The sequence below is a fragment of the Nestor notabilis genome, unplaced genomic scaffold (assembly GCF_000696875.1).
Source record: "Nestor notabilis isolate BGI_N333 unplaced genomic scaffold, ASM69687v1 scaffold2344, whole genome shotgun sequence".
Classification (NCBI taxonomy): domain Eukaryota; kingdom Metazoa; phylum Chordata; class Aves; order Psittaciformes; family Psittacidae; genus Nestor; species Nestor notabilis.
Genome location: NW_009925902.1, coordinates 77,035 through 103,384, shown reverse-complemented (window position 1 = coordinate 103,384; position 26,350 = coordinate 77,035). Strand labels below are relative to the sequence as shown.

The following is a 26,350-nucleotide window of genomic DNA, read 5'->3' as shown; positions in this document are numbered from 1 at the left end:
CCCTTCTAGTATTTTTACATACTGAAACTGGAAAACTCAGAAAGGCAGGCACGGAAGGAACAGAATATGAGCTGTTGGTTCCCTGGAGAGCAGGACAAGAGCTTGAAATTCTTTGGAAGATTACTATCAAGCTTGCTGAGTTCAGAATATTTCTCAAATCTGGAACTATTAAAAAGGACTCACACAGGATTCTTTCACTTCTTTTCATTGAACCACAAGCCATAATCAAAAAATCAACCAAAGCATCCAGACAAGGCACTGTGCAAAAAGCAAAAGTAAAATTTACATTATCAGCATGTTGATTCCTCCTCATCTTTCCAGGGCAGGCACATTAACTATTCAGCTTGATACAAACATTAACATGTGCATATACTATGCTAGCTTTAGAAGGGAAGGAAAAAAACAAGCTGTAAGCAAGAGGCCAAGTAAAACTGCTTTTTCTCCCACATCTGTCCTAGACCTACCTAGTCAAGGGAATAAGCCCTCACCCATCTACCATGATCATACACAATTGCTATGGGTCTCATTTTTTCTTGGCTGGGAGCCTTGTACCCCAACTAGTTCAGCCCATGGCATATCACTGCAATGACTGGAGGCTTCCTTGGATGTGTGGCAGCAGCAGCGCAGAGCACAAACATGCTTTCCTCAGGGTGTTGTGTGGCTCTGAAAGCTGCCAAGAGCAAAATGAATGCTCATGTCCTGTGCCAAAGACTCATGTAAAAAATGGTGTTAAAAAGAGAAAGGGCTCAGTGAAATATTAAGAGAGTTGAAGGTATTTATCTTCCTCTCTCACCCGATGGAACTTTTTTGTTTGGTTGGGTTTTTTTTGAAGTCAAGTGTGTTACTCATGATGGAAAGCAGCCTGCAGGAAGAGGAACACATCTGCAGCATCCTTGCGGTGCTCAGACAGTGAGTTTTAACTCCAACCAATAACACTTGACAAGAAAAAAGATCTCATGGAGTACAAAAAAATACTCCCTTGCCAGCTCGGAGCAGTTTGTATGAAAACACCTGGTACCCAATGATCATCTGCAGCTTGGAAACCATCATCTAGCTTCAGTTCCTGTCTTTGGTATCCAACCAAGGCACGTTGCTGCTTGGGAGTCAGATGGCTGTTCCCTCTCCTGACTGGTTTCTCTCAATATTTGGACTTCTTTACAGATGAAAACATATCAGAGTGTAAGAAGCTGAACAGATGGAGCTACCAAGTTAAAAGGAGGTTTTCCAAGGATGTTTAAAGAAGTAAATTGTAATGTTGTGTTTCTGGAGGAAACCCATTTATCATGATCGTTCCATATAAACTGAAGCAGAAAGTCCTGTCTTTCTCTATTTTCCTACCTCCACAGGCACAGGCAAAACAATTTGTGAAAGATTTCCAGTGGTTATTAAGTGCTTTGAGCTGGATGAGCAGAGTTTATTTCACTTTGCTATTGATAATTATGGTATCGTGACCCTATAATTAAGGTCCCGTCAGCTTTTCCATGCCAAGCCTTATTCAAGGGATTAAATCAGCTGTTTGAAACTGCAGGAGGTCAAAGCTCACCACTGCAGTTGTCAGCTTGGAGACTTTTCTTTCCCTTCAAACGTGTACATTGATGAGCCTGTTTCTTTCCCTCTACAGTTGCAAGGAAAAAGATGTTCTACACTTTTGGAAGGGATACAGAAATGCTGTGTCATTGCAGATCAGTGCAAGACGTGCTGCAATGAGAAAACACTCACGGGCTCCTGAAAGAGAAGAGAGGAATTTCTGACCATGGTGCTGATTCCAGGAGCACAGAAACACCCGTTATCAGGCTGGCAGTGGAAAAGAAAGCTATTGCAGCTCAGTTCCCAACATTGTCTCAAGACTTACTTAGAAGAATTATAAAGCTTTTATGGGTGTGGAGGCCAAAACCCCCCAATGTCCTGGAGTTCTATTGCTCAGGCCGTGCCAACTAGCCCTATGAACAACTGTATAAATATAAGCATAAAAATACAGTTCTCTGCCATGTGATTTGCACCTGGATTTTACATCTCATTCAGTTCATTTTGCTGCAGTTAATGATGCAAAGCAAACTTTACACAAGCTCTCCCTCTCTCTTCATCTTAGTGATCCCTGTTGTTATCATGTGTAAGAACGAGATGGGATTGTGCCATTAAGGTTTGCATTTAAGGAGTATGCTAGCTCTGACTACCTCTGAGAATATGGATGTATTTCACATCTCCAAAAGAAAAGACTTGGCCATAAATCTGTGATTATCAGAATGCTTTGATTTTACTGAATTAAAATCTTTGCAGGCAAATTAGTATTTTTGCAATAACCAGTTAGCAATGGTTTGGTCAGCTGACTTAGATGGGAAGCCCATCTATTTTGTCTATAGGGTTGTACCTGGGAAAAAACTGCAAAGCTCTTACCCCAGTGACAGGCCTTTGTAACAAATATTGACATTAAAATTAAGATCATTACTGCTTAAACAAATGGCCTTATCTATGCAACAAATTTAAGTATGTTGTAATTATTATGTCAATGGCTGCCATTGGCTCCTCAAAGTCATTGCTTTTTATCGTCTTGGGGAAATAGAGGGGAACACACTGACAGACATCTCCTTTCCTTCCCTCAAGAATCATTTTCTTGTCAATGCAGTAAAAGACATGAGTCTAAAGATGAGAATCTTCTATTCCTTGGTAATCAATAATTTCTCTCCCTTAAGTGACTATCTGTGTATCTGACTGCTCCCAGAAAATGCCAGTGGAGTCCCAGACATTACACAAATGTGTTGGTATTGATGTAGTCCAACTACTGTCAGTAGGTCAGATCAGTGCAATCTGGTGTTTCTGAATATGAAACAAAGAAGGTTACAAGCAATTCATGCACGTTGCTCTATAAGGATATGAAATAAGGTGAGAAAGAGAGTAGAGAAATTTGTGTATTCTGGGAGCAGACTGGAATGAACTTGTTCTTTAAGAGGAATTTATGGTATTTTCAGAGATGGTCCCCAGATGCTTCTCCCCTCTTTCACACCAAACTTTCCATGTTATTGTAGATAGTGAATTACAAAACATATTCCTCTATTTGATTTGAATTTATGTGTTGAAAGTAACAAAAAAGCCCTCCAGGAAATGCAAGTCCTTCTTTCTAGAAACAGGCTCCTACTGCTTAGCCTAAAGTAAACAAGCTCTGACAGTGCTCATCATTTCTCTTTAACTAGACCTAAAAATATGAAGATTGATGTTTATCATTGGGCTACTGGACATCCGTAGCCTGATGAATACAGAAAGATGCACAGAAGAAGACATTGATAAGGAATTTAATATACTGAATATTATTTTAAGAAAAGTTATTGTATTTTGATCTGCATGGCTTTCTTCAACTGGGAAGAATCGAAAAAGGAACTAATGTAAATGATTGTGATCTGGTTTTTCTTTAAATATAGACTTTTTTTCAAGAAACCCATACTTCTCCTTCATTCCACTCCACACACAGAGTTTTTAACAACAATTCTAATCAATTACGACAATATGGTAAAAGGTTGAAATGTATTTTTTTGATAGGAAGTCCAGAGACAACATCTTCAAGCGTCAAGTCCTTCTTTCTTCTGCAAGCAAGGCTGGAATGAAAGATTTTATATCTCTACCGTGATATTCTTCCAACTGCACGGCCCAACCAGCCCTGTTCCCATTCCACCCCACATCTGCTCATACTCCAGCCAGATTCAGTATGATCAAACAGTGGATATTAACATCCATAGTCTTTAAATCCAGAAGAGAGGACTTGGTTTTCACTTGAACCCTATCTGCTACACTGTTTGAGGGTTTACTTTACTGGCATTATTTCTTATTTATGCTTCCAAAAATGTAATAAGAATTAAGCCTTTCAGTTCAGGTTTGGTAATGTCTCATCCTCCCTTTCAAAATCTTTATCCTTGGGTATTCTCAAGACAAATAAGGATACTCTAGTTCTGTTCTTAACAAAGTCATCTTTCTCATAAGCAGATCTCTGTAGCCTCAACCACTGGAGACTCCATGCACAGCAGTGCCCATATTGAGTAGTCCCAGGAAAGAAGACAAGAAAGAATTAGGGGAGCCCAGGGGGTTTGGAGTACTTGCTGCATTAGGAAACAGACCTGGCAAGGGAGCTGCAGCAACTCAGCTCTCTGACCTTTAGCTGAATTTTTCTCAGTGACTGAAATTATTAACAGCCTGACTGAGTAGCTTTCCATGGCATGGGAAACTGGTTCATAGGAGATTTTTGCTTTATACAAGACAAAATGTCTCTATATCCAGGGGATTAGAAATCCCAGTATGACTAAGACTGGAGGCTATAACTGTACATGCCTATATGAGCTCATATTACCTCTATGATGCGACAGGGATTCAGAGGAGTGTATCTGATGCATGTTTTGTTCCACATGGGGAGTTTGATTTTGAACTGGAACTCCTCTAACAGGTTCTTAGACCCACATGACCAAGCTAACCTGCTATCTGCATCAGTTGCATTTGTTCTTGACATGTTTTAATGCTTTTATAAATAAAACAAATTCTTCTATAGACTTCTGATGAGGGTTTTGACCAAGGGAAGCATCTGTCTGTCATTATATTGATCCACATGTTTCAGCATAGAGTTAAAGGCAGAGAGATACTGACTTGAAAGAGGCCAAGGGGGCTGAAAAAGTTAGCTTAAAAGCAATAATTAAATCTATCTTTAAATAACACTCCTCCTCAGGAGGTGTAAAAGTGTTTTTCCCATTTGAGGGAGGGGGTAAGTGAGATGAAGGAGACATGGCTTGTCCCTGGTGATACAGGATGCGATAACAAAATGCTGAGTTAATACTTGCATTTCTAGATGATTTTAAGGTCCTTTCCAACCCTAACCGTTCTATGCTTCTATGATTCTACTTCAGTCGGATGGCCACAGAACATTACTGAAAGGTGAACGGATTTCCTGAGAAATCATCTATTTAGGATAACCCAGGAATTCATGCTATCAGGGTTTTGCAAGAAGGAGGTAAATTACCATGGATAATAAAATCTCTTTCTTTCTCAGAGCATACCCTGCATCCTCTAGTCAGGAGTCAGGTTTACATGTAACACCACTTAATAAAATATAAACATTATACAAGAACTTTCTGTTAATATCAAATAGTGAACTCTGTTTTGGGATGTAGAGAGACATATATGTTTTGCAGATGAGCAATTTAGAGCACAGAAGGAAGCTTACACACCAGTCAGAAGGGCTATGTGATTTCAACCTGTCAAGACCATTCAGCACTTTGTAAGATGACATAAGGCCATACCAAAGTCAGAGTTAAATGATTTGTCTAAGTTCACCTTGCCATTTGCTGCAGTGCTGCAGAATGAACCTAGTTACTGTTGCTCTCTACCTCCTGCTGCAAGAAATGAACATGACTGCAAATCAAGGATAAAATGAATCGCAAAACGATTCCCTCATTATTCAGTTCTCCCTTTCAGAAAAGAATAGATGCAGATTGGTACTGTATAAAATTCCTCCAAATCACATGGGTTTTTAGTCCCCAGATAGCTCATAGACAGATCTCCTGGTTCTCAGACTCACCTTGGCCCCAGAGCGTGATGCACTGCTGCTCGTGGGTCTGGCATATGCCATTGTAGCAGTACCCATCCACCCTCTGGCACGCGTGCCCGTCGTGCAGGTACACGTTAGCTGGGCAGTGAGGGCTGGCTCCTGTGCAGAACTCTGGCAGGTCACAGGAATTACTTGACTCTCTGCAAGAAATCCCTGCTGGTTTTAACTGCAAAACAAAGAACAACTTTAACTGCGGTACTGCAATCAATGAGACTTAACGCAGCGGTATAACCCATGCAGCACATGAACAGCTTTTTCCACTGGCTCTGCACCAACTGACCACAGAGGACAGTACAAGGATTATGCAGCAATCTAAATATGTTTATTTGACACATGTTGTGAAGGGTCTGGCTCGAAGGAGGGCCAAACTGAAGTTGCAGCTGCTAACAGGGCTCATGTGGCTCAGGTCAGAAGGTAAACCCAGGGTTTTGTTCATTTTTAAATAGGAACCAACGTTTTCAGCATGTCTTCAATCACATCTAAACATACGGGCACAGAGACATTTTGGGCTGTACTGCCAAGGTTGATCTATAGCAAAAAAAGACCAAAAAAGTCAGAGCAGAAACCTTTTCATCCCTATGGCTGTACCAATGCTGCAGTGACCAGGGCAGGCAGCTGACCACGTAACATTATGTTATGTCTTATGTTATAGCTCATGAAGCCACCAGCCCACTTGACTCTGGATTCAGCTTCCTGGGACGGAGGTGCATTTCCTTATGGACACGTGACTCTATCACGGGCATCAAGATAGACTTCAACTTAATAATACAATTAGTCCCTGTCACTGTTCCTGTCTGTCCTGATTTCCCTGGACAACTACATTATTTCAGAGCTGAATGCAACCAGTAGGCAATGGTGGTACGTGCCAATCTGAACATTCACTTATCGACAACCACCACAAAAGATGGGGGTTCTCTGGGAGCAGCACTGAATTTTAACTGCATCACCACAGCGCCTTTGCTTAGAAGGCCAAAAGACATAAAGATTGATTTTGCTAAAAAGTATTTGCTGGCTGTTTTGATAGCTTGCTGCTACTGAGCTTTGAGGCAGATGGTTGCCACCGACACAATGGAAACATGCTGAATGCTTTATTAGCCCATATGCAGGAGATGGGCTGAGAATTCAAGAAGGTAAACGCCTGCAGCAAGTTAGCTTTTATAGCATGTTAGGAGTCCACAAGAGCTGATGATCTGCCATTAAAAATACATATGCTGTTGATAGAATTAATATTTTAAGAATCTTCCCCAAAAGAGTGTCCAGCATTTACTGACTGCTCACTAGAGCACAACATGAAAAGCATGGCAAAAAATCAAAGCATGCAAAAGTTCATGGAAAAGAAGAGGTTTTGCATGAGCAGGTGAAGTGGCTACAAACAGCAGACACCGTTACAAGAATCTGTTGATCTGCTCTTTCAATAACTGTTACAACTTGAGAAGTGTTTTAATTGCTTACAAGAAATGCAAGTGTCATAATGCTTAGTGGTGCTGATTTGCTTGTTCTCCATCCTTGCTTACTGCTCTGCAGTTGGGAAGATTATGGAATTCTGCCCGCCCCATATAGATAAGAAAGATTTCTGCTGGTTCACCTGGCAGTCTTCACAGCAAAGTCCATGTGCACACACTGCTCCCGGTTTCAAAGTACAGGTAGTTGCATTACAGCACCGGTTTGTACATTCCTAGATGGAGGATAAATTCAGAGCAGACAACTTTGAGTCACAATGAGCTGTAAATCAAGAGGCTGCCTATAGCTCCGCCAAGAAAAGCAAAGCATGAAATAATGAATTATGCATGAAAGTCTATAACTTGATCCAAACAGTCTTGTCTGTCCTTAGCTTCAACAAGCACAATAATTGTAGTAAAACCAGAGCAGCCGTTAAGGGAGGCTGGTTTATTCTAGCTACAGATCTAACCCCAAATACCACAAACAACTCAAGTATGCTGATACCAATCCTGATGCAGTAGATTGGTGGTTTATTTCCACAAAAATCAGTGGAATGATTCCATTGCCTCCAGTAAGGATCCAGGAGCTGTGTTGCAGTTACTGAGCATCACGACTACATCTCTCTGTGTTGTGATAGTTTCTAACCAGACTTCTGTATTGCATGGGGACTGGTAGGTGCCACAAAGAGAGATGATGACACTATTCCATGTATACTCTTATCAGTGTATGCCAGTAATAGAGGTTTGAGAAATAAAATGAGTACGAATTGCATTCTCACTCACTGATACATCCCAGTTTCACACTTACGGATTAGATGGTGGCATGTGTGGGCTTTTGCAAACTTTTTTCTCAGTAGAACAAGCTAGTAAGAAAATAATGGATTTGTTTTTCCAAGATTATGCTCACAAGCTGGAAGTTACATCAGAATCTCATCCCTCTCTAACAAAAATAGCAGCAGATAAAATTGCTCTTCAGCTGCGTTAAGTCAGTTTGACTTAACAAGGGATCACTAACAATATAGGGAGCACAGAAGAAATAAGTGGGTTAGAATGCTGTTCACAGCCTCTTGTTACTTTATTGACTTCTACAAAGCTTCCCAACTAGAAGAGAAGGCTACCATTGCACTCACAAATAAAGAGCAAAACGATTCTTAGCATTTCACTGTGTTCTTAGATAACATCTGCCTGAATACACAAAGCTAACTGTGCTGCTCTGAAGCAGTGGAACAACTTTCTGCACCTATTTTTGATCATGCCGGAAGGCAGCAGGCTACACAAGTATTTCTGTGCAGCTGCTGTGTTTAAGAAGCAATGTTCCTCTGCACAGAAGCACAGATTATGAATTCACCTCAGTGGCAATCTAAGAGTAGAGAAAAGCAATGTCAGTCCAACTAATGTACTTCTGACACAGTCAGCCCCTATACCCTATCATCTAGCCCTAGACTCATTCCACAGGCAGACTGGGATAAAGACACTGCTCCTTGAATGATGTTACTGCAGCCTCTGAAATTTCCAATCACTCACTCACTTATTACCCATTGTAGGGAATGAGCTCGGTAAAAGGTTTTTGTGCCTGGCCTATTAAATTGTCAGGAATGGTTTTAATATAAACAGGCAAGCAAACAAAAAGCTCACAAGGCTTTTGCAGGCTGGAGGCTGCCACCCGAAAGTACTGCTCTGCTGTAGTTTATTACTATTAGTTATAATTGGTAACCACAGCAATGATGGGAGTGGGTTTCTTGGTGTAGTTCTCCTGGGCTCATCAGAGCATCTCAAACAGACTAACACAACGTTAATTCAAGCATCACCTCCACAATGCCAGGTACACCTCGTTTTCACCCACTCTTTTCTGAGAACACAAGAGAGACCACATTGGGTCAGCCTATAACCCTTCGAGCCGCATGTTCCCCTGGAAGCAGCCAGCAGAAGATGCTGAAGAACAAGAGTGTGAACACACATACATGATACCTTCCTAGTCTGGCTTTCTTTGGCTCCACGGGCATTTTTAGCACCTGTAACATTCAGTGGAGAGGAACTGGCACACAGCCTGGGGAGCAGCTCCTTCTGCTTGTTTGAAACCTGCCATTTTCTACCTTCATTGACACAGTTCCTGTTGGGGGCAATCTCTCCTTACTCACTCTTTACATTTTACTCATGATTTTATCAGCTTCTATCACATTTTCCTTCATTTTCTTCCTTTTCAAGCCAGAGCCCCTCCAAAACTTTCAACCATCTTATTGCTTTTCTTTCAACCTTTTTCATTCTGCTTTATCCTTCCTGAGATCAGGGAGGGGTAGGAAGAAACTGCACATGCCGTTTCAGACACAGCACAGTGCTGATTTATAGAGGTCTACTGGTTCTTTGTTTTGTTTTCCTATTTCTTTCCTAGTAATTTCTAACAGCCTATTTACCTTTTAGACCACTCCTAAGCAGTGAGCTGACATTTTCATGAGACTATTTATTGCAGTATGAAGTCTTGTTCCTCTATGGTCAGAGTCAGCTCAGAGTCCATCATCTTATATGTGATGTTTGGAATGTGCATCGCTCCGCACTGAATCCCATTTGTCATCTTAATGCCCAGTCCAGCTGTCTCAGAAGTTTCTGCTGCAGTTCTTCACAGCCAGCTCTCGTCTCTACCAACCTAACTAATATCATCAGCAAATTTGAGACTATTTCTTTTCCCAGGCTGTTTATGAATATGCCGAATTGTGTAATCCCCAGGACACATCTCACGGACACATCACAGCAAATCTCCTTCCACTGCATGAAATACGTCTTATACCTGATTGTATTTCCTACCTTTTAACCCATTTTTTGCCCATGCAATATTCTCTCATCCTACAGCTGCTTAGTCTCCTAAAGAGGCTTTGGTGAAAGGTTTTGGTCTAAAGCCTCTCTGAACTCCTAACAGGCTGCACTAACAGTGTCATCCCTATCTATCCGCTTGTTAAGTCCTTCAGAGCACTGTGATAGGTTGTAAGACAAGATTTCCTGGCACAAAAGCTGTATTGACTCATCTCTAGCATGTCACAGCTGTTCAGGCACTAGCTCTTAATTACGTTTGGAAGTAATTTGTCTGACTTCTGATTTACCAATTTGTATTTTTCTGGTCCCCATTGCAGCCCATTATAAGATTAGCCACATCTGTCATCTTTCACTTCTCAGGGACCAAGGAACTGTTTTCTTCTCTTTCTTCTATCTTTCTATTAACCCTCCTTCCACAGACACTGTAGCACATCAGACGTTTTTGGTAATATGATCTAAAATGAATCTGGATCTTAATTGGTAATATCATCCTGAGCAGGTCTTACTTTCTTGGCCTCATGGTGGGCATGCTGGCATCGTTATACTTAAGGAGATGACCAGAGGTTGATGAATATGAGACCACATAGTGTGGATGAAGGTGATCAAACAAACAATCCCTACTGCATTAACATCCCTAGCTGACTTAAGAGTGGGAGGTGTGCTACACTCATGACCCTCTACCCTTATAAATCCATTGCTGTCCTACTGCTAAGGAGCACAGACCTCAACACAAGGCTAATATTTTACTTAGAGTAAAGGAGAAATATCCCTATCAACAACCCTCATCTATATATTCAGACTTATATTTCTTAGAATCCTAGAATGGTTTGGCTTGGAAGGGACTTTAAAACTTACCCAGTTCCAACCCTCTGCCATGGGCAGGGACACCTTCCACTAGACCTGGTTACTCCAAGCCCCATCCAGCCCAGCCTCTGTCTCCTCCTACTCTCAGAAGATGTTCTTTTGACTTGCCATTGTCTTGCTCCACAGGGCACAGACATCTGTCCTTTTGCTGTTTCTGGCTCTGAAGATAACCCTGCATACTGTGACATTCTTTGTGGCTCTGCTCAGCATCCTAGTTTGTTTTTTCATAGCCTGGCTTTATTTCTGGTCATTCTACCATGACAGCCCTCACTGGTGTTACTAATGACTTGCAAATAGCTATATCCAAACATCTCACTTCTGTCCTCTTTTCTATTCTCTTCAACTCTGCCTGTCCAGTGTTTTATCCCCTCTTGAATGATGAATCCAAGTTAAATATCGAGAGAAAGGTTTACTGTCAGAGATCGCCATTTAAATAAGCAGCAAAGCTCCCTTGACTGTATCATGGAACCAGAGATTCATTTACAAACCCTTCCATGTCTTTCTTCCTTCCCTGGATGTGGTATTCTCATCATCCCAGCCACACCATGAGGTCTGATGTCATTTTTAGGAGAAAACATTGCTAATTCTTCTGTTCTGATAGAAGGTATTTAATTCGGATCACTGATAAAATACAGCTGGCATGCCTTTTTGTACAGCTTTCCATGCCATCAAATACTGCAACACTATTGACAAAACTCAGCTGGTATAAATGACTGGGCACTGAATTATTAACTAATCTTATTGGGTTTCTGGTACCACTCAGAATATAGCAGTAAATTCCACATTAATTTTAACTGGGCCCAAGCTGCAGTTTTCCAATATAAGTAAAAAGGAAAAACAAAGAAAGAAGAGGCAAATCAAGTCAGTGCTTGCTGATGTTAAGTGGCTTTGACTTGAAAAGGTATCGCTAGCATTCAAAAATGAAAAAGAGAAAGATAACTGGGTTAGAAAGACATTTGCAAGCTGCTTGCACTCTATTGACTTTAAACAAGATAAGCCTGCTTCCTCCAACCTTGTTACCCTGAAGAATGAGTGAAGTGTCAGGAAATCCTTATGGCTTGTGTAAATCCAATACACTGCATAGTAAGGATACAGCAATATCTTGCTGTTTTAACTGCCCTGATCTATTTTGTCTGCAGAACCATATTTATCATAGGAAACAAATCCTCATCTACTGGTGTATTTAATTCAGATCATCTGAGAGAAGTTCAATATAGCCAATGAGCATGGGATGCCAAAGGGATAAGGATGTCAGCTCAGACATTATTTGACCCCCCAGGTTTTGCCTATCACCTCCTGATCTTAGTGGTCTTCTGACACAGTCACTAAACTAAATGGAATAATCTCTGAAGTAGTAGTAATCTTTTGGGGAGGTGGTAAATACTATTTTTCTTAGTAAGGTAATCAGTTAACAGCAAAGAAAAATCCCATAGTGAAGAAAGAAAAGGTCTTGGACCTAAAAACTGGAGCTGTCTGCAATGAAAAAATACTTAGCTAATAGTAAGACATATAAATATTTATATTTATATTAATTATATGAGTGGCTTCACACATATGGAAACAAACCTTCACTTACATCTTGGATGGGGTTTGGAGCAACCTGCTCTAGTGGAAGGGGTCCCTGCCCATGGCAGCAGTTGGAACTAGATGAGCTTTAAGGCCCCTTCCAACCCAAACCAGTCTGTGATTCTATGAAGTATCAATCTGAACATGTAGGTGGCTGGTAGAGATATTTCTCCATTCTATGATTCTATGAAATTTATCTTGAGTTTTGCTTCTTAGCTAGTACTTCAAAGAATTTCTATTGTTAGTAACATGACACTTAGTAATGGATAGTCTTCAACTAGCCTGTTGAAGAAGCCATGAGAGTTTGTTCTCCAGTGGAGAATCAAGCACATTATTAACTAAAGCCCTGCCTGAACTTTAGCAACTCAAATGCAAGCCAAGCAGAAAATCCCCGTGTTTCTGAGGACTCTGAGGTTTAAGCTGATAAGACAGAAGCAGAGAAGGGAGATTTTTGTTTCACACCAAATAGTGTTAAACATGCCAAAGCAATTCTTTACTGCTAAAAACCTGCAGACAGGAGGTGAGCAGGAATTCTCAGATGGTGTCTTACATCAGGCTCCCCGCAGTCGCACTCTTCTCCATCTTCCACATAGCCATTCCCACACTTCTGTCCACCAAAGGACTCCTTGACTTCAGGCAAGTTGAACAGACACATTCCCACTCCTTTATCCAGGCTGTTTTCCAGGTCCTTTCTACTGCAGCTACTGAATACCATGGGAAATGGATAGCTAGAAGAAAAATACACAGAGATAAAAAGAAAGGTAGTATTATCAGATGAAAACATCTCTCTCCTGTCACACTGGTGACATTTTAGCACATCTGTGCACTACCAAGAAGATTGTGTTGATTTTTTTAAGCCTTCAGCATAGGATTGAGATATAACAATTTGCTGTAAAATTGAGCCTAAGACCTTTGTAATAATTTCTGACTATGAGTAAGGGAATTTCCATCTTTTTTTGCACTTAAACTTGTAGCTGCTGTTAAGGATTGGAAGTATTCACATTTGGAATTCCTTCTCCCTCTTTTGCATAAATAGCTGTAACGCAAGTTTTGATCATGAGCCTAAAGAAATGCTGGGCTTGCAAGGAGGATGCCTGCATTTACAGGACTGCTGAACATCCTAATCCTGCTTGGAAAATTCAGCCTCTGGCAAATTCATACATCTCACTCTGCAGTACAGCAAAATCCCTGCTCTTTTCAGGAAAAAAAAAGAAGAGAAAAACCACCATGTTACTTGATAAGACCCTGCTTCTGCAATTCATCAAAGTCGAGCTTGGGATCTGCGTGACTAAAGCAAACACAGTTCTTATTTTAAATCAGGATGACTGTAAAGACACAAATGAAAATACCCATATTTTAAATTCACATTTTGAGAGCAGGATTTGGCCCTGCCGTGCAGGCACAGAGTGGCTTTGATTTCTTTTGCAAAACAAATGGACAATGTTAGCAAAATGATCCATATAGTACAAATATCATCAGATAATCTGGGTTTTTCTGTTCATAGAATCCCAGACCGGTTTGGGTTGGAAGGCACCTTAAAGCTCACCCATTTCCAGCCCCCTGCCACGGGCAGGGACACCTTCCACTAGAGCAGGTTGCTCCAAGCCCCATCCGACCTGGCCTTGTTGGTGGACTTCCACTCTTACTAATAGATGTTTCCAGACTGACTCACAGATATGACACAAAGCGACCTGGGTCTGGCCATCAGCCTTATGTCCTAAACCCTCTCTGCACTGAGATGTGCACATGGTTACGATGAATCCGTATCACAACCAAGTGATATAGATCATAAACCAGCATCTCCCCTAAGACTCAGTACCTTGGTCACTGCCACTCTGTGGTCCAGCAGTAGTTCAACACTATGGCAGCACAGGGAGCCAACCTGATAATGACTGGACTCTATTCACTGAATGCTTTGTATCACTCGTGCTATTAGGGTATAATCTTTATGGACAAGCAAGATAATAGAAGGAAGTTCTGCAGTGCTGAACTCCAGACTTCTATTAATCTACTGTTGTTTTTAATATCCTGAAATGAAATCTGGCTTTGTGAATGATGATGCCTGTAGGTGTCAGAAAGGAATCACTTCTATTAAAAAAAAAGAGAAATGTTTGACAACCACAAATGTAATAGAACTTCCTGTGCTGACATAAGGAGGTTAATTAGGATCTTCTAGAAAGGTTATGGATACCTTACAGAAGAGAATTTATTTGGTGCCTATTTAAAATTACCTCTTACAGATTCTTTTGCAGTAAACCAGGCAGCTCATTGGAAAAGAACATAAACATGACTCTGAAGAGAATAATTTCTGTGTATCACTGTAGGGCTTGTCTAGTTAAACTAAACAGTTTTGTGATTCACTGACATATGACTTCAGAAAGTTAATAGGCAGCTCCACTTAAAAAGCTGATTTCTGGAAAATATCAATGGTTAGGGAAAATGACAGAGTCTAAGATAAATAAAGAAGTTTCAGAATGGCATGAGGTAGGAGTCAGGCTGCTAACTGCAGCTCTGGGCCCCAGGGGAAAACAGGGAGGCTACTCAGGGTAATGGAACAGAAAATGGAGGCATTTAGGAAACCTCCTACTGACCATTTTATATTGAGTAATTGGAGATGTTCTTAACTGGACACCACAAACTCATGTCCTGCTTTTAGTCAGATGGGCAAAAAACCAACCCACAAAATCTTGTCTGCGTGACTCTGAACAAGTAGAGGGATGCACACTACCGGCAACCACCAGGGAAAAACAAGAAATCCACAGACATCTGACTGGTAAACCCTGAGTAAAATGTGTGAGTGCTTGATCAGACATGATACCCATATCAAAGTATGAATAAATGAATACTGCATCATCCAGGCAAGACCCTTCACTTCAGTGACACAGATTTACTTTGATATCCACCGAGATGAGACAGGGAGACATACATACCTTACGCAGACTGAAATCAATTCAGGAGCACACGTAACGTGTTTTTTCCTGTGCCATATGTCTCAGCCACACACGGATCGTAAGAATAGCTCACCAGTCAAAGCTGTCAATATTTTAGGGTGTTCCTTTGTATCCATGAATGCTCAGGGTCATTTGCATGAATGTGAGATGTGTCTGTCCCTTACCGGGAGAACAGAATCCTTACTCTCTACCAGAGGTGAAATAATGTCATTGTTAATGAATGAGGTTTCTGTTTCCCCCCAGAGGAACTTCAAGCTGTTTCCTATTTTGAACTAAGAAATCCATTCATCTTCTGGCTCTTCCTGCTCTTGACGCCGATTTCCTCAGCTGACATCAGTGCAGCACATGTTATTCGATGACATTTTCTGAAAATACTCTTTCTTTACTAAATAAGCCCTAAATAAAGCAATATAAAACCAGAGATGAACCCAGCTAGTGGAAACAGAGCAACTAAAGGGTAACCACACCATGCAAGAGAAGATCCCACATCAGTTGATGCCAGTTGGTATTTCACTGGAAACATAAGTGAGGTTTAATACTGTGATATTCTGACACACAACCGTTCTTCATCTTTTTTGACAAAGAATAATCCCATGTAACAGCCACCGCATTTGATCATTTTGATTTTAGGTTACGTTTTGGCTGCCTTTGCAAATTTCAAGCTGTTTCATCAGAAGCATGAAATCCCTGGCAGATGGGAAGGGAAGCTCTAGATATCGGATGTCAGTAGCATTAGCACAATGTTTAAGTGAATCTGGAGCTTGTGCAAAATGTTGAAGCAACGGTCATGTGAAGGAAATTCATTCCTTGCACTACTCTGTTAAGAGGCTTCAGACCTCACCTGGAAGGATTACCTTTGTGTGGGAAGAGGTAATGAGGTCTCAACAGTAAAGTCGGTGCTTGACACATCTCAAAGATTTCAGTAACATGCTAAACAGGGATATTTGTGCTTTCTGTGGTAGCTCAGGCACTTATCCTATTGGAAAACCCCTCAGCTGACAGCTCACATACGCCACTGGAGAACCTTCCAGAGATAAAAAATTTCATTATCAATCAGTATATGCCATTATCCTTCACTCTAGATATTTTCTTTCACAGATCCTTATTTTTAGGCAGCTGGGAACAGAAACTTTAGTCCAACCTAATTCCTCTTCTAGGATGCTGAGAAGCCTGTTTGAATCTGTAGATTTAAGACACAATGGATCATTCTGCCAAACCATTCTGGCTGTGGGTACAACTCTACAGAACTCAAATTGTGCCCAGCACTACATCAGTCTCTTCAGTGGGTTTACAGCAAGGAAAACAATTTCAGATTCTTTCTACCCCTCTTGAATCCACAGTATTCTTCAGTGTCTCCTTGGTGCTTAAAAGATGTGCTTCATCTCAAGCACCGCATATCCCAGTTCCCAGCAAAACCAGCTTTGAGTGCTTCTGCAAATGAGAGCTTCACAGTAATAAAAGGACACCTGGTAATTGATTCCTTTAGAAAGAGAGTCTGGTCTTGTCCCATTCATTTATATTTCAAGCACTCAAGCCACTCAAATGCCAGTTTCCTTTATGCAGTTTTGTATTTAGCCTGTATTAGATGGCTCCTTTCATTAACTAAGTGAAGCAGCATCATCGCTGTGTCCAGTCCCTTTTCAGAACAGAGAATTCTTTGTGCTAGCACCGTGTTGCCCAGCATAGGCTTTTCTTTGCACAAACTATAAAAGTTCATCTCCATCATCTCCATTTCAGAGGTGCTCCCCTTCCTAATAGGCTGAATAACAAGAAAGTACAAGCACAGAAACAGAGTCACTGCCCCAGAAAATTGCAGTGTTAAAGAGATCAGACAGCCGAGGCATCCAGGAGAAAGTGTGGCTACTGATCCATGCGAGGTAATACAGGAGATCAGCTACAAGACCTAGCACCAATACCACCACCAAGGCTGGTGTGCCACGATTGCCATTGCTGTCTTTCCCACTGCTCCCATCTGGAGAATGCCTGGAGGCGCACTGCCTTGGGCTGCAGGAGATCTTTGCTCCAATCCAAACCCTACCACTGCATCGCAGCAATACCTTGGGAAAGCCATCTGAAGTGAAACTCCCTTGGTTCTTCCAAACCATGTCTATCTACATCCTTAGGCACCTAAACATTTAGTAACCTGGATCTACCTCCTCCCTCTTCCTCCACCATAAACCAACATATTTTGCTGTTTCTCAAGAAGCTTCAGTGAAGCTGTAACACCATTAATGCTTCTGGCATTTCTCCATGCATTGCACAGGAGGATAAACTGCAAGTTCACAGTATCTTGAAAACCAACATTTTTGTTATTCTGATTATCACTATCCAATCTCAGCGTTTTTTTCTTATTCAAGAACTGTAAGACTTTTATAAAGTAACTGCCTGTTCTCCCTAAAACGTTGGCATATATACACACATACATTATATGTATATATAAATTATGTATCTATTTATAGGGTTCATTTATTCCAGTTCATGTTGCAACCTGATTATTCAGCATTATGGTAATGTTTATACAGAGCTTTTTACCAAAAGGCCCTGAAGTGTTCTACAATTATTCACTCAATTAAAATGCACAACAGCCCCAAAGAGCTCTATTAAGTACCACCAGGCCTTCCTCCCTGAGGTAATATGATAATTGGAGATTATATTAATTTTAAAAGGGCATTTTGATTTTCAGGAGCATACTTACTGAAACAATTGTTGACTAGCTCATTTCCAAACGTGCAGAAAACTGGGAATGGGCTTTGTCCAGAATGCTTGAAAAAACAAGCCTGAAAGGCTATATCTGCAAATAGCTAATGCATAAGCTGTGCTTTTTAGGAGCATGAAGGTGCTTAAAGAGGGGTGCTGAGTCCCAGCCCTCTGAGTCAGAAATTCCACTAGTCGAGCACCTGAATTTCCAACACTTTCCGCAGCACCTTGTCTGAACTGAACATCACAGTGTCCATGTGTGTCTCTCTTGACCCCAGGACCCTGTGAGATTCTCAAATAGGAACACTTACTCTCCTTAGTCCCCATAATTCTTGAGTTTTGACTGCATAGAGGCTCGTGACTGGAGATGAGGAGAGCAACTGAGCTCCTTTTACCGAAGGCAGAAGATGTGAGTTTGAGCTCCCTCTTGTTCAGACTCTACAGAATGACTTGCACTTGTAGGTTTTCTATTGCATATCCCAGGCCTTACATAGGAACCTAAAAATAGGGGATTTGTAACTTAAAAAATAAAGATAGGGTTGCTTTTGTTAATTCAGGTATAAGTGTTTTTTCCATGGAAAAGAATGTCAGCAATAGAGAGAGTAACACAAGAATAAACCTTCCTACTGAAGGGGGAAGCTCAAGCGACATGAATGTTTCTAGTCCCAGTGAGGTGTTGATTTCAAGGAACTATGACAATTCTCCAGCCTCCTCTAATAGACATAATTCTTTCCCTCTAAAAAGCATCCCCCTTGGATTTAACCTCCTAGATATTATTACTCCTCTCCATCTCCTGAAAACAACTTCTTATGGTCTCTTAAGACACGTGAGCCTGCTAGAATAAAACTGAATTTGCTATGAAATGACATTTTTTGACACTTCAGCTGTTCTGTACAGCATATATGTTAATGAATTAGTAAGCATAAAGAACCTCACAGAATTAGGTATTAAGCAGGAGATAAAATCCAGTTTCCTTTGATATTGAAATAGGTGTTCAAATACTACAGCCTCCTTCATGTATCAAGTTCTGTCATTAAACATTACTTCATACACCTCATGTTTCAATAGCAATTGTTTAAAATCAGACAAGTGCCATAATATGGAAAGACTTTTTAATCTATTATTGAAACAATGTCTTCCTTTATAAGAACTTTTGAGGGGGAAAGACACAAATGCAGTTTTAAAGTAGATCCCACAAGCACAATAAAGGGAGACCCTAAAGGTAACACGCAGGTTGTCTCCCACCTTGAGCTTTTGCAAATGGCAAAACACCCAGGACAACTGGGAGGAGGGGGTAAACTGGAGCTTCCTTTGGGCTCCAAACTGATGTGGCACATCTTTTTCTGCAGTATTAGAAGGATTTGGCTAAACATGTAGAGTGGTTATATATATACACACATATATATGTGTGTATATATATATATGTAAAGTATTGAAATGGTAAGTTTGCTTCCAAAGGCAGTAGATGTCTGACAGCTCATAGTTATTTTTCCAGCCTATTTTTCACTCTCTTGCTTCTCTTTTACAGTTTTATTCCCTAGAGCATCAATAAAGTAGAGCACGGAATTGGGCCATGTAGTTCTACATGACATCAAAGCTCTTGCTGTCTGAGTTCGTGGTCACTGATTTAAAAACCAGCCTAGATTTCTCCTACAGCTTTTGTCATGTTCACTACACGGTAGTTTTTACATATCCAGTAAATAACTGTGGATATATCACACTAGTGGTTAATTTAATTGGTGTGTAGTGGCAATGGCTTGTTGTGCTACAATAACATTTCCAGGGATATTGAAAAGAAAATCTTTCCAAGTAAATGATTAAACTTCACGCACAAATGCTTTAGGTTCATTTTAATATGGCCCTGGGGTGGTGCAGGCTCCCAGAATGCATTCAAGTTATCTGACTTCAGGTGTCTACATTGGATTGTCATAGCCCCAGCTGAGACTTGACCTCTCCCATTACACTGAAGGTGAAGATTTAACTACCTGAAATACTCAAAAAGGCAGATTTATAATAGTGAATGTGGGACTTGAGGGCAGAAAGAAGCCCTGGCTGGTTCAGAAAAGTGCTTCCTGCAAAGGAACAACACTTAATGGCTTTATGCAATATCCATGGTCATGGCTTGATATTTCTGCAGTCACAAAACTGCCAAATAAAACATTATTAGCAGTTACTTCTACTTTGACAAATATACAGTCGGAGAAGTTTTTTCTTGTGAGAGGCCTTTTGTGACTTTCCTGTCTGTGTTCTGAGGTGAAGCAATACTGAACCAATTTATCAATCCTGACAGTATTCTGACTCTATGCTGGAGTTATCTGCATTGCAAAAGCTCTATGGGAATTGAACTCAGACAACTGTTCTTCCTGTTGGAAACCAGACAGCAAAGGGGAGTAGCTATAATCAGTTTGAATTTGCCTCTGGCTCATCTTCTGCTCTGTTTCCTTTTAGACCACTACCTCATTAATAAAAATTTGCTGGATTGCTGAGAGTTCAAGTTTTACAATCTACTACTTAGAATTTGAGGTTAATCCAATGCTGACTACAGTAAAAGTGAAAAAGCAACACAGAGCAGAGGGAGGGATGAAAAGGCCAGGTCAGGGCTGGTCCCAGGCTAAAGAAAAGCAGGGCAGCAGGCACACAGTGCCCGCCAGCAATGAAGGAAACTGTGGATAAGAAACACAACCAGAACGGCCTGTGTTTAAATTTGTCACACAAAACACAACACCCTCAGCACTCACAAACAAATAAGGACATATGGGCCATCCCCTTGTTCAAAATACCTTGCTGAAGATCAGCTTCCTACTGATTTCTTCTTAGCTAAAAGGCACTTTTTGACCTGGCTTGAAATGCTAGGGCAGCGCTACATCATGATGACACTTCATTTAGTTCCCAATATGATTTTACAATCAGCTCTTTTTTTTTTTTTAGGTAGTTACATTCTGCTTTTCTCCCTTGAAAACCCTTGGAATTCTTCTTTTAAATGGGTCAGGAGTAGATTGGGAGGAAGAAAAACAATCTGGGAACTCAGTTTTGAGACGATCACTTTATAGAGAGCGTATTTGGGTGAGGAAGAAGAAACAGACCAAACAAAAGGGAATATCAAACCCAAATTGTAACACAAAATGTCAACCCATGGTATTTATTTTTGGACATTTCCCCCTTTCAAACTCCTATTTTGCCTGTGTGTAATCCTAAACACAACTCACTTTATACTGCACGCTAAGGAAAGAAAGAAGCACACAGAGTTATTCTCCCAAGCAGTGTGATCTGTGTGACCAGCTTGATTTAAAAGACCTGCCATGCTGTGGGTACTTGGCCTCAGCAGATGGATGAGCCTTGAAATCAGGTGAACAATCAAACAACAGCAAGTTAAGAGGACTCCAAGGAGAGCTAAACCCCACTGGAAAGAACCCAGGCCAGGGAGAAGAGATTTGGGAAGCAGCCCTCTGGCCAAAGCATGTGAAGAAGCTGCCCACTGGGAAAAGCAACAGCACAAGCAGGAAGAGAATGAAGGGTATGGAAATGCCAGTCAGAGAGATGTGGGTGCTAGAGAAAAACATCTGAGCCCTGCAAAAGCTGGAAACAACATATTCCTGGGGCACAGGCTTGTGCTGATTTCACTCAACATCTGTACTACCTGGTCTCCTCATAAATCAGGACTTTAAGACAGGAGTATCTAACTTGCAAGCAGCATGGCTCAGTTTTTATTTTCTTCTTTTAGAAGATCCAAAGGAAAGATAAATGAGGCAGAACAGTGCCAGAAATCAGACTGCATTCCCCTCCCAGCATTTCCACCTTCCCTTCTTCTGCTACAAGATAAGCACTGAGAAAAAAAGAGTTTATTCCATATCACCTACATCACCTCAGACAAATGGAAATGGAATTCTTTCAAACAAAATTCGTAAACATAAAATGACAATGAATCACCTTTTCTAGCTTCCCTTTTCTTTCTCACTGACAGGAATGAAAGGCTTCTGAGAAACATAAAGGAATCCACAGGTATCCTGATGAAATCATGGCCTTATTGAAGTCCATAGGAGCTTTCCTACCAACGTGGAGGTAGCCTGGATTTCGTATGTACTGCTGGTTGCCTGCCAGGAGAACATCACTGACAAAGATGAATGCAACTTCCATGCTATGTTAGAAGCAGCCAGAAAGGCTCCCTAGGACACCAGTTATTTCACCTCTTTATTTTCAGTGCCTTTGCACTAAAATAAGCACTTGCTTATCTTCATCTCACTAGTGGAGCTGTGCCATTCAGTTTTAAACACTGTAGTGGAGCCTACCTGCATTTCTGCCACAAGAATCCCACAGTAAATGTGGGACTCTGTAATAGGCTTTGACATTAGAAAAGAACAAGAATGACTTTGCAGGAAGCAATTGTTGGGGTAAAATGGACATCTTCCTTCTCTGAATTTTAAACATTTTACACATCTATCCCAGGCACAAAAGACTCTGTGATTCCCATGACAACTGTGGCAAATGCAGCTGTAGGCATCATTTAATTACAGTGATTCAGCCTTCCAAGTCAACATCAATTCCTTAAAGTGCTTCAGGGCATACAATACATGTTCAAAAAGGAGCATTCACGTGACCTTAAGAATATGCCCTTCAAGGTATGTTTCTGTTTATACTCTGGGAATTTGGAATTCATTAACACCAATTAAAACTGGACATTGTGAGCTTAATTCTCCATACACTGCACTAGAGATTTATCCCTGCAGGTTGAAAAGGTTTTTTGATTAAACAGAAAGCTAAGACAGAGAGAAATGTCCTTATATGATTTGTTCTCATGGGTCATGGCAATAGCAGTATTGCAGGAGAAAAATGTCCCTTACAGATCTATATTTTCTATGGGTATTATACCAACAAGACAAAACACAAGTAAGCTCTCACATAAGAGCATCCCAGCCAGTAAGGATCCAGTCTTCTGGACACATCACATAGTAGAAACCATGACTTGTCCTTAAGTATCTGCTATAAATAATCAGACCAGAAATAAAATGTGTTTTCATTTCAGAAGTAACCTCTCTCCTTGTCAGCTGCACTTACAGAAAATACATACTGTAAATCTGTACGGCGTCTCCTCTGAAATACACAGAAAAGCCAAATATTTGCACTTCTAACAGCACATCTACTGACTAAGAAGCAATATCTACTCTTTTAAAGACCTGCCTTGTAGCTCTGTGTGCTAATTGTTAACAGTGACCCACTCCTGCAAAAAGCTGGGAAACATGCAACGTATTTCAACCAACACTATTAATTCTTCAACGCAGATCTCATTTACCACAACAATTAAATCTATCTGCAATGTATGGAAATTATTAACAAAAAGGAATGCCAAATGCTCTGCAGACATGGGGCTACTTGGAGTTAAGGGAAAGACTGACATAAATCTGTTCTGTAATCTCAAGGCCATTTCCTACTAAAGGAAGGACCAGAATGCAATGTGCTAAATTACTAGGGCATAGGGATATGTTGCTTAAGGTTTTTAAGCAGCAGTTGCACTGCTGGCACAACAGCCCTTGCTCTGTCACAAGTAATTTATTACATCAGTATATCAACTTTATTAAAAAAAGGAAAAGACAGCAAAGGAGCCTGTCTTTGTGCAGAGCTCAGCTCAGCCTGGTTGGGAAACATAAACAGCTCCAGAGTTTAATTAGAAACTGTTTACGTCTTAAAGATAATTTCATTTTCTTCAAATCGTAACAGAGGTAATTCCAGAGAGTTCTGCTGACTCTACACTTCAGTGGCTCTGAGCTGCCAGACCAAAAAATGCAAAGTGAGGTCTGCACAGCTGAAAACAAACTGAGAGGGGTCAGGAAATACTGTGCTAACTAATAATGGTTTGATTAGCTAACGTTTAACAGCTCTACAGCTACAGGATGCTGTGAGATGTCTAGAAAGGAAAGAGAGCCAGTCAGTAAATTCAAGTGTCTTCTCCCACACTGTATTTCTCATTTGGGTCACATTTCTAGCATGAACTTGCACCTTTTTTTAGCTTTTAAGATTATTATAGAGGGTTTTTTACCTTGTGAAGTGCTGGAATAAATGTTTTTCACTTCAATTTAATTCAGTACCAAAGCCAAGATGCTGTTTTCATGGCATACCTGGCTGTATCCTGAAGCTAGTGTACCGGAAACCTCTATAGGGTGTGTGTTTTCATAGCCCAGTTCTGTAGACTCCAGTTCAGAGTCTGAACAACCAAAATCAAGGTGACCTTATATCCTGCTTCCTTGAGATCATTTTTCAAGAAGAAGAAATGTGATTGAAGCTAACACTTAGTACAATAAATGACACATATGATTAATGACTCCCTAGCTTGTCCTTAATAGATTTTAATTGTGTTTTATTTATTTAACTACATGTTTATGATGAACTTGATTATATTTTGTTCTTGTTTAAACCCAAAAATCAAACAAAAGCACATGACAAAATAACATGCCTCCCCACAAAAGCCTTTGAGAGCCAACCCTACTGATCAAAACAGTTCTCCAGGAGACATCAGCCATCCACCTATCATGTAAATGTATACTTCTGCATTATGAAATCAGCATTACTGTTACTAGCCTTCTTTTGATGTGCAGTCCTAAATCTCATTAATGGTAATGGGTGACATACGAGGGAAGAACAGACCTTCAGCACCATCAAAGGACATCAGTTGTGTAACACACTTTAATGACAGGGTGCTGTTCCCCCAGACACTGCTTTTGGTGGTGGAGGCAGATGAAGATGCTGCTGAGCATCTCCTCACCCTGACCCAATCCTGCTGTTCACAGGTATCCCAGCTACATCGGGATAAATGTACACCCGAACTGCCAGGCAGATCACTAAATAATCCTCATCAATATACATTCTGCACCCACAAGCCTTGTTTTAACTTGGATGATTTCCATCATCTGGATTATCACACAGCCCCACAAAACACTACTCCACTTCACCAGACGTGGAGTGAACTGCAGCACAGGAACAAGCCAGGTTGGGGTTTAGATTCACAAGCCAATTTCTCTGCCCAAACCCATATTTCATGGTGTGAGTGTAGCATGATAATCACAAATATGAGGTGGTTTTTGGATAGAGATCCTGTACTCGGATTCTATAATTAGCATACCTGTGAACTAGCATTTAACTTTAACAGAGACAACAAATACCTAATCCAAGTTGTGACACCTTGGTGGCTCCGGGGAGCATTTCGAGAAACAACTTTAGACCCCAGCAGCTTGGGGAAGAGGGAGCATACTGATTGCTGGACTACTGAAAGAGGAGCTAGATCTGAGAGCTAAACCTTCTGCTAACCCCTGCCCTTACACTGAGCTTGAACACTGGAGAAATCTTAAGAGTACCACAGAATTTAAGTCAGGGAGTTTACACTAGGAAAACCAGGAAACAAAACAAAATAAGACCTTCAACAATGAGGAATAAGCATGAACTGGGGATGAGGGAAGAGGAAAAAGCAAATGAATAGCTGTTTTAGATGCTTCTGGTAATATACTTGCTAGCACAGGGGGCTGTCAAATGATTTTCCTTTGCCAGCAGAAACTGGTGCTGTGACTGACACAAGCTAAAGTGTAATGCACCTCCCCTTGGCCACTGAAGTTAACGCATGAAAGGAAAGCATCAAATGTAACTGCTTCTCCCTTGTGGGAAAGCTGCCTTTCAAGGACAGCTTCTTCTCCCACATCATACAGCACCATGCTTTCAAAACAGTTGGGAACTGGCCTGTAACATGCTACAAAGAGCACATGTTTGTTAACCTAATCCTTGGTTGCCTGGGACACTCGTGTGATGAACCCATGGACCAGCACATCGCCAGTGGGGCGAAGAGGAATGTTCACTTTTGTGATGTCTTCTATGCAGTTCATGGTATGCCGAGTGTCACTTTTTAGCTATTCACAGACGTCTGGTACTATTGCTCAGGAAAAAAAGCTATTCTTCCACTTAAATATTTTATTTAGCCTTAATTGTAACTAATGTACTCAGTGTTCAGTGCACAATACCTTATTGTTCCTAGGGAGAATTCAAATACAGTATGTACCAATGCTCTTTTTCAGTGGTACCTACTAGAAGCCCACCTGATGGTCCTTCCCGTCTTTAGTGTTTCCCTATTTCTCCTCAGCAGTACTTAGATCAAGTCAATTAGTTTAATTTGGGCCTGTCACTCAGCTGACTCTTAATAGATCATGCTTTCCTCTCACTCTCATTCACAAATATGCAGCTTCCCGTTGGCTATCTGTTTTAATTCTACCATAAAGGTTTTAATTTCACTTAAAAACATTCTGCCAACAGTGGGTGTTTTTTGGATTGGTTAAAAAAGTGTTCTCCAAATTTCCACAGTATTTTTCTAGTTAAGATTTCTACTACATGCTCTTTCTGTGCTCCTAATTGTTTGCCTCCTCCATACATCCCCCTGCCTTAAAATAATTGAAGTGAAATTGTGTACTGAACAG

At 40.8% G+C, this 26,350-nt stretch overlaps 1 protein-coding gene across 1 annotated transcript in view; it reads right to left on the bottom strand.

The window, feature by feature from the left end:
- The window catches only part of ADAM12 (ADAM metallopeptidase domain 12), a gene marked incomplete at its 5' end in the record, with an annotated part of 82,313 nt that overhangs the window by 20,980 nt on the left and 34,983 nt on the right, over positions 1-26,350 (bottom strand). Inside the window, 3 exons of the mRNA XM_010013259.1 lie at positions 5,552-5,747; positions 7,167-7,256; positions 12,806-12,983. Coding sequence (XP_010011561.1) covers positions 5,552-5,747; positions 7,167-7,256; positions 12,806-12,983 — 464 coding nt within the window. The remainder of the gene's footprint in view (positions 1-5,551; positions 5,748-7,166; positions 7,257-12,805; positions 12,984-26,350) is intronic.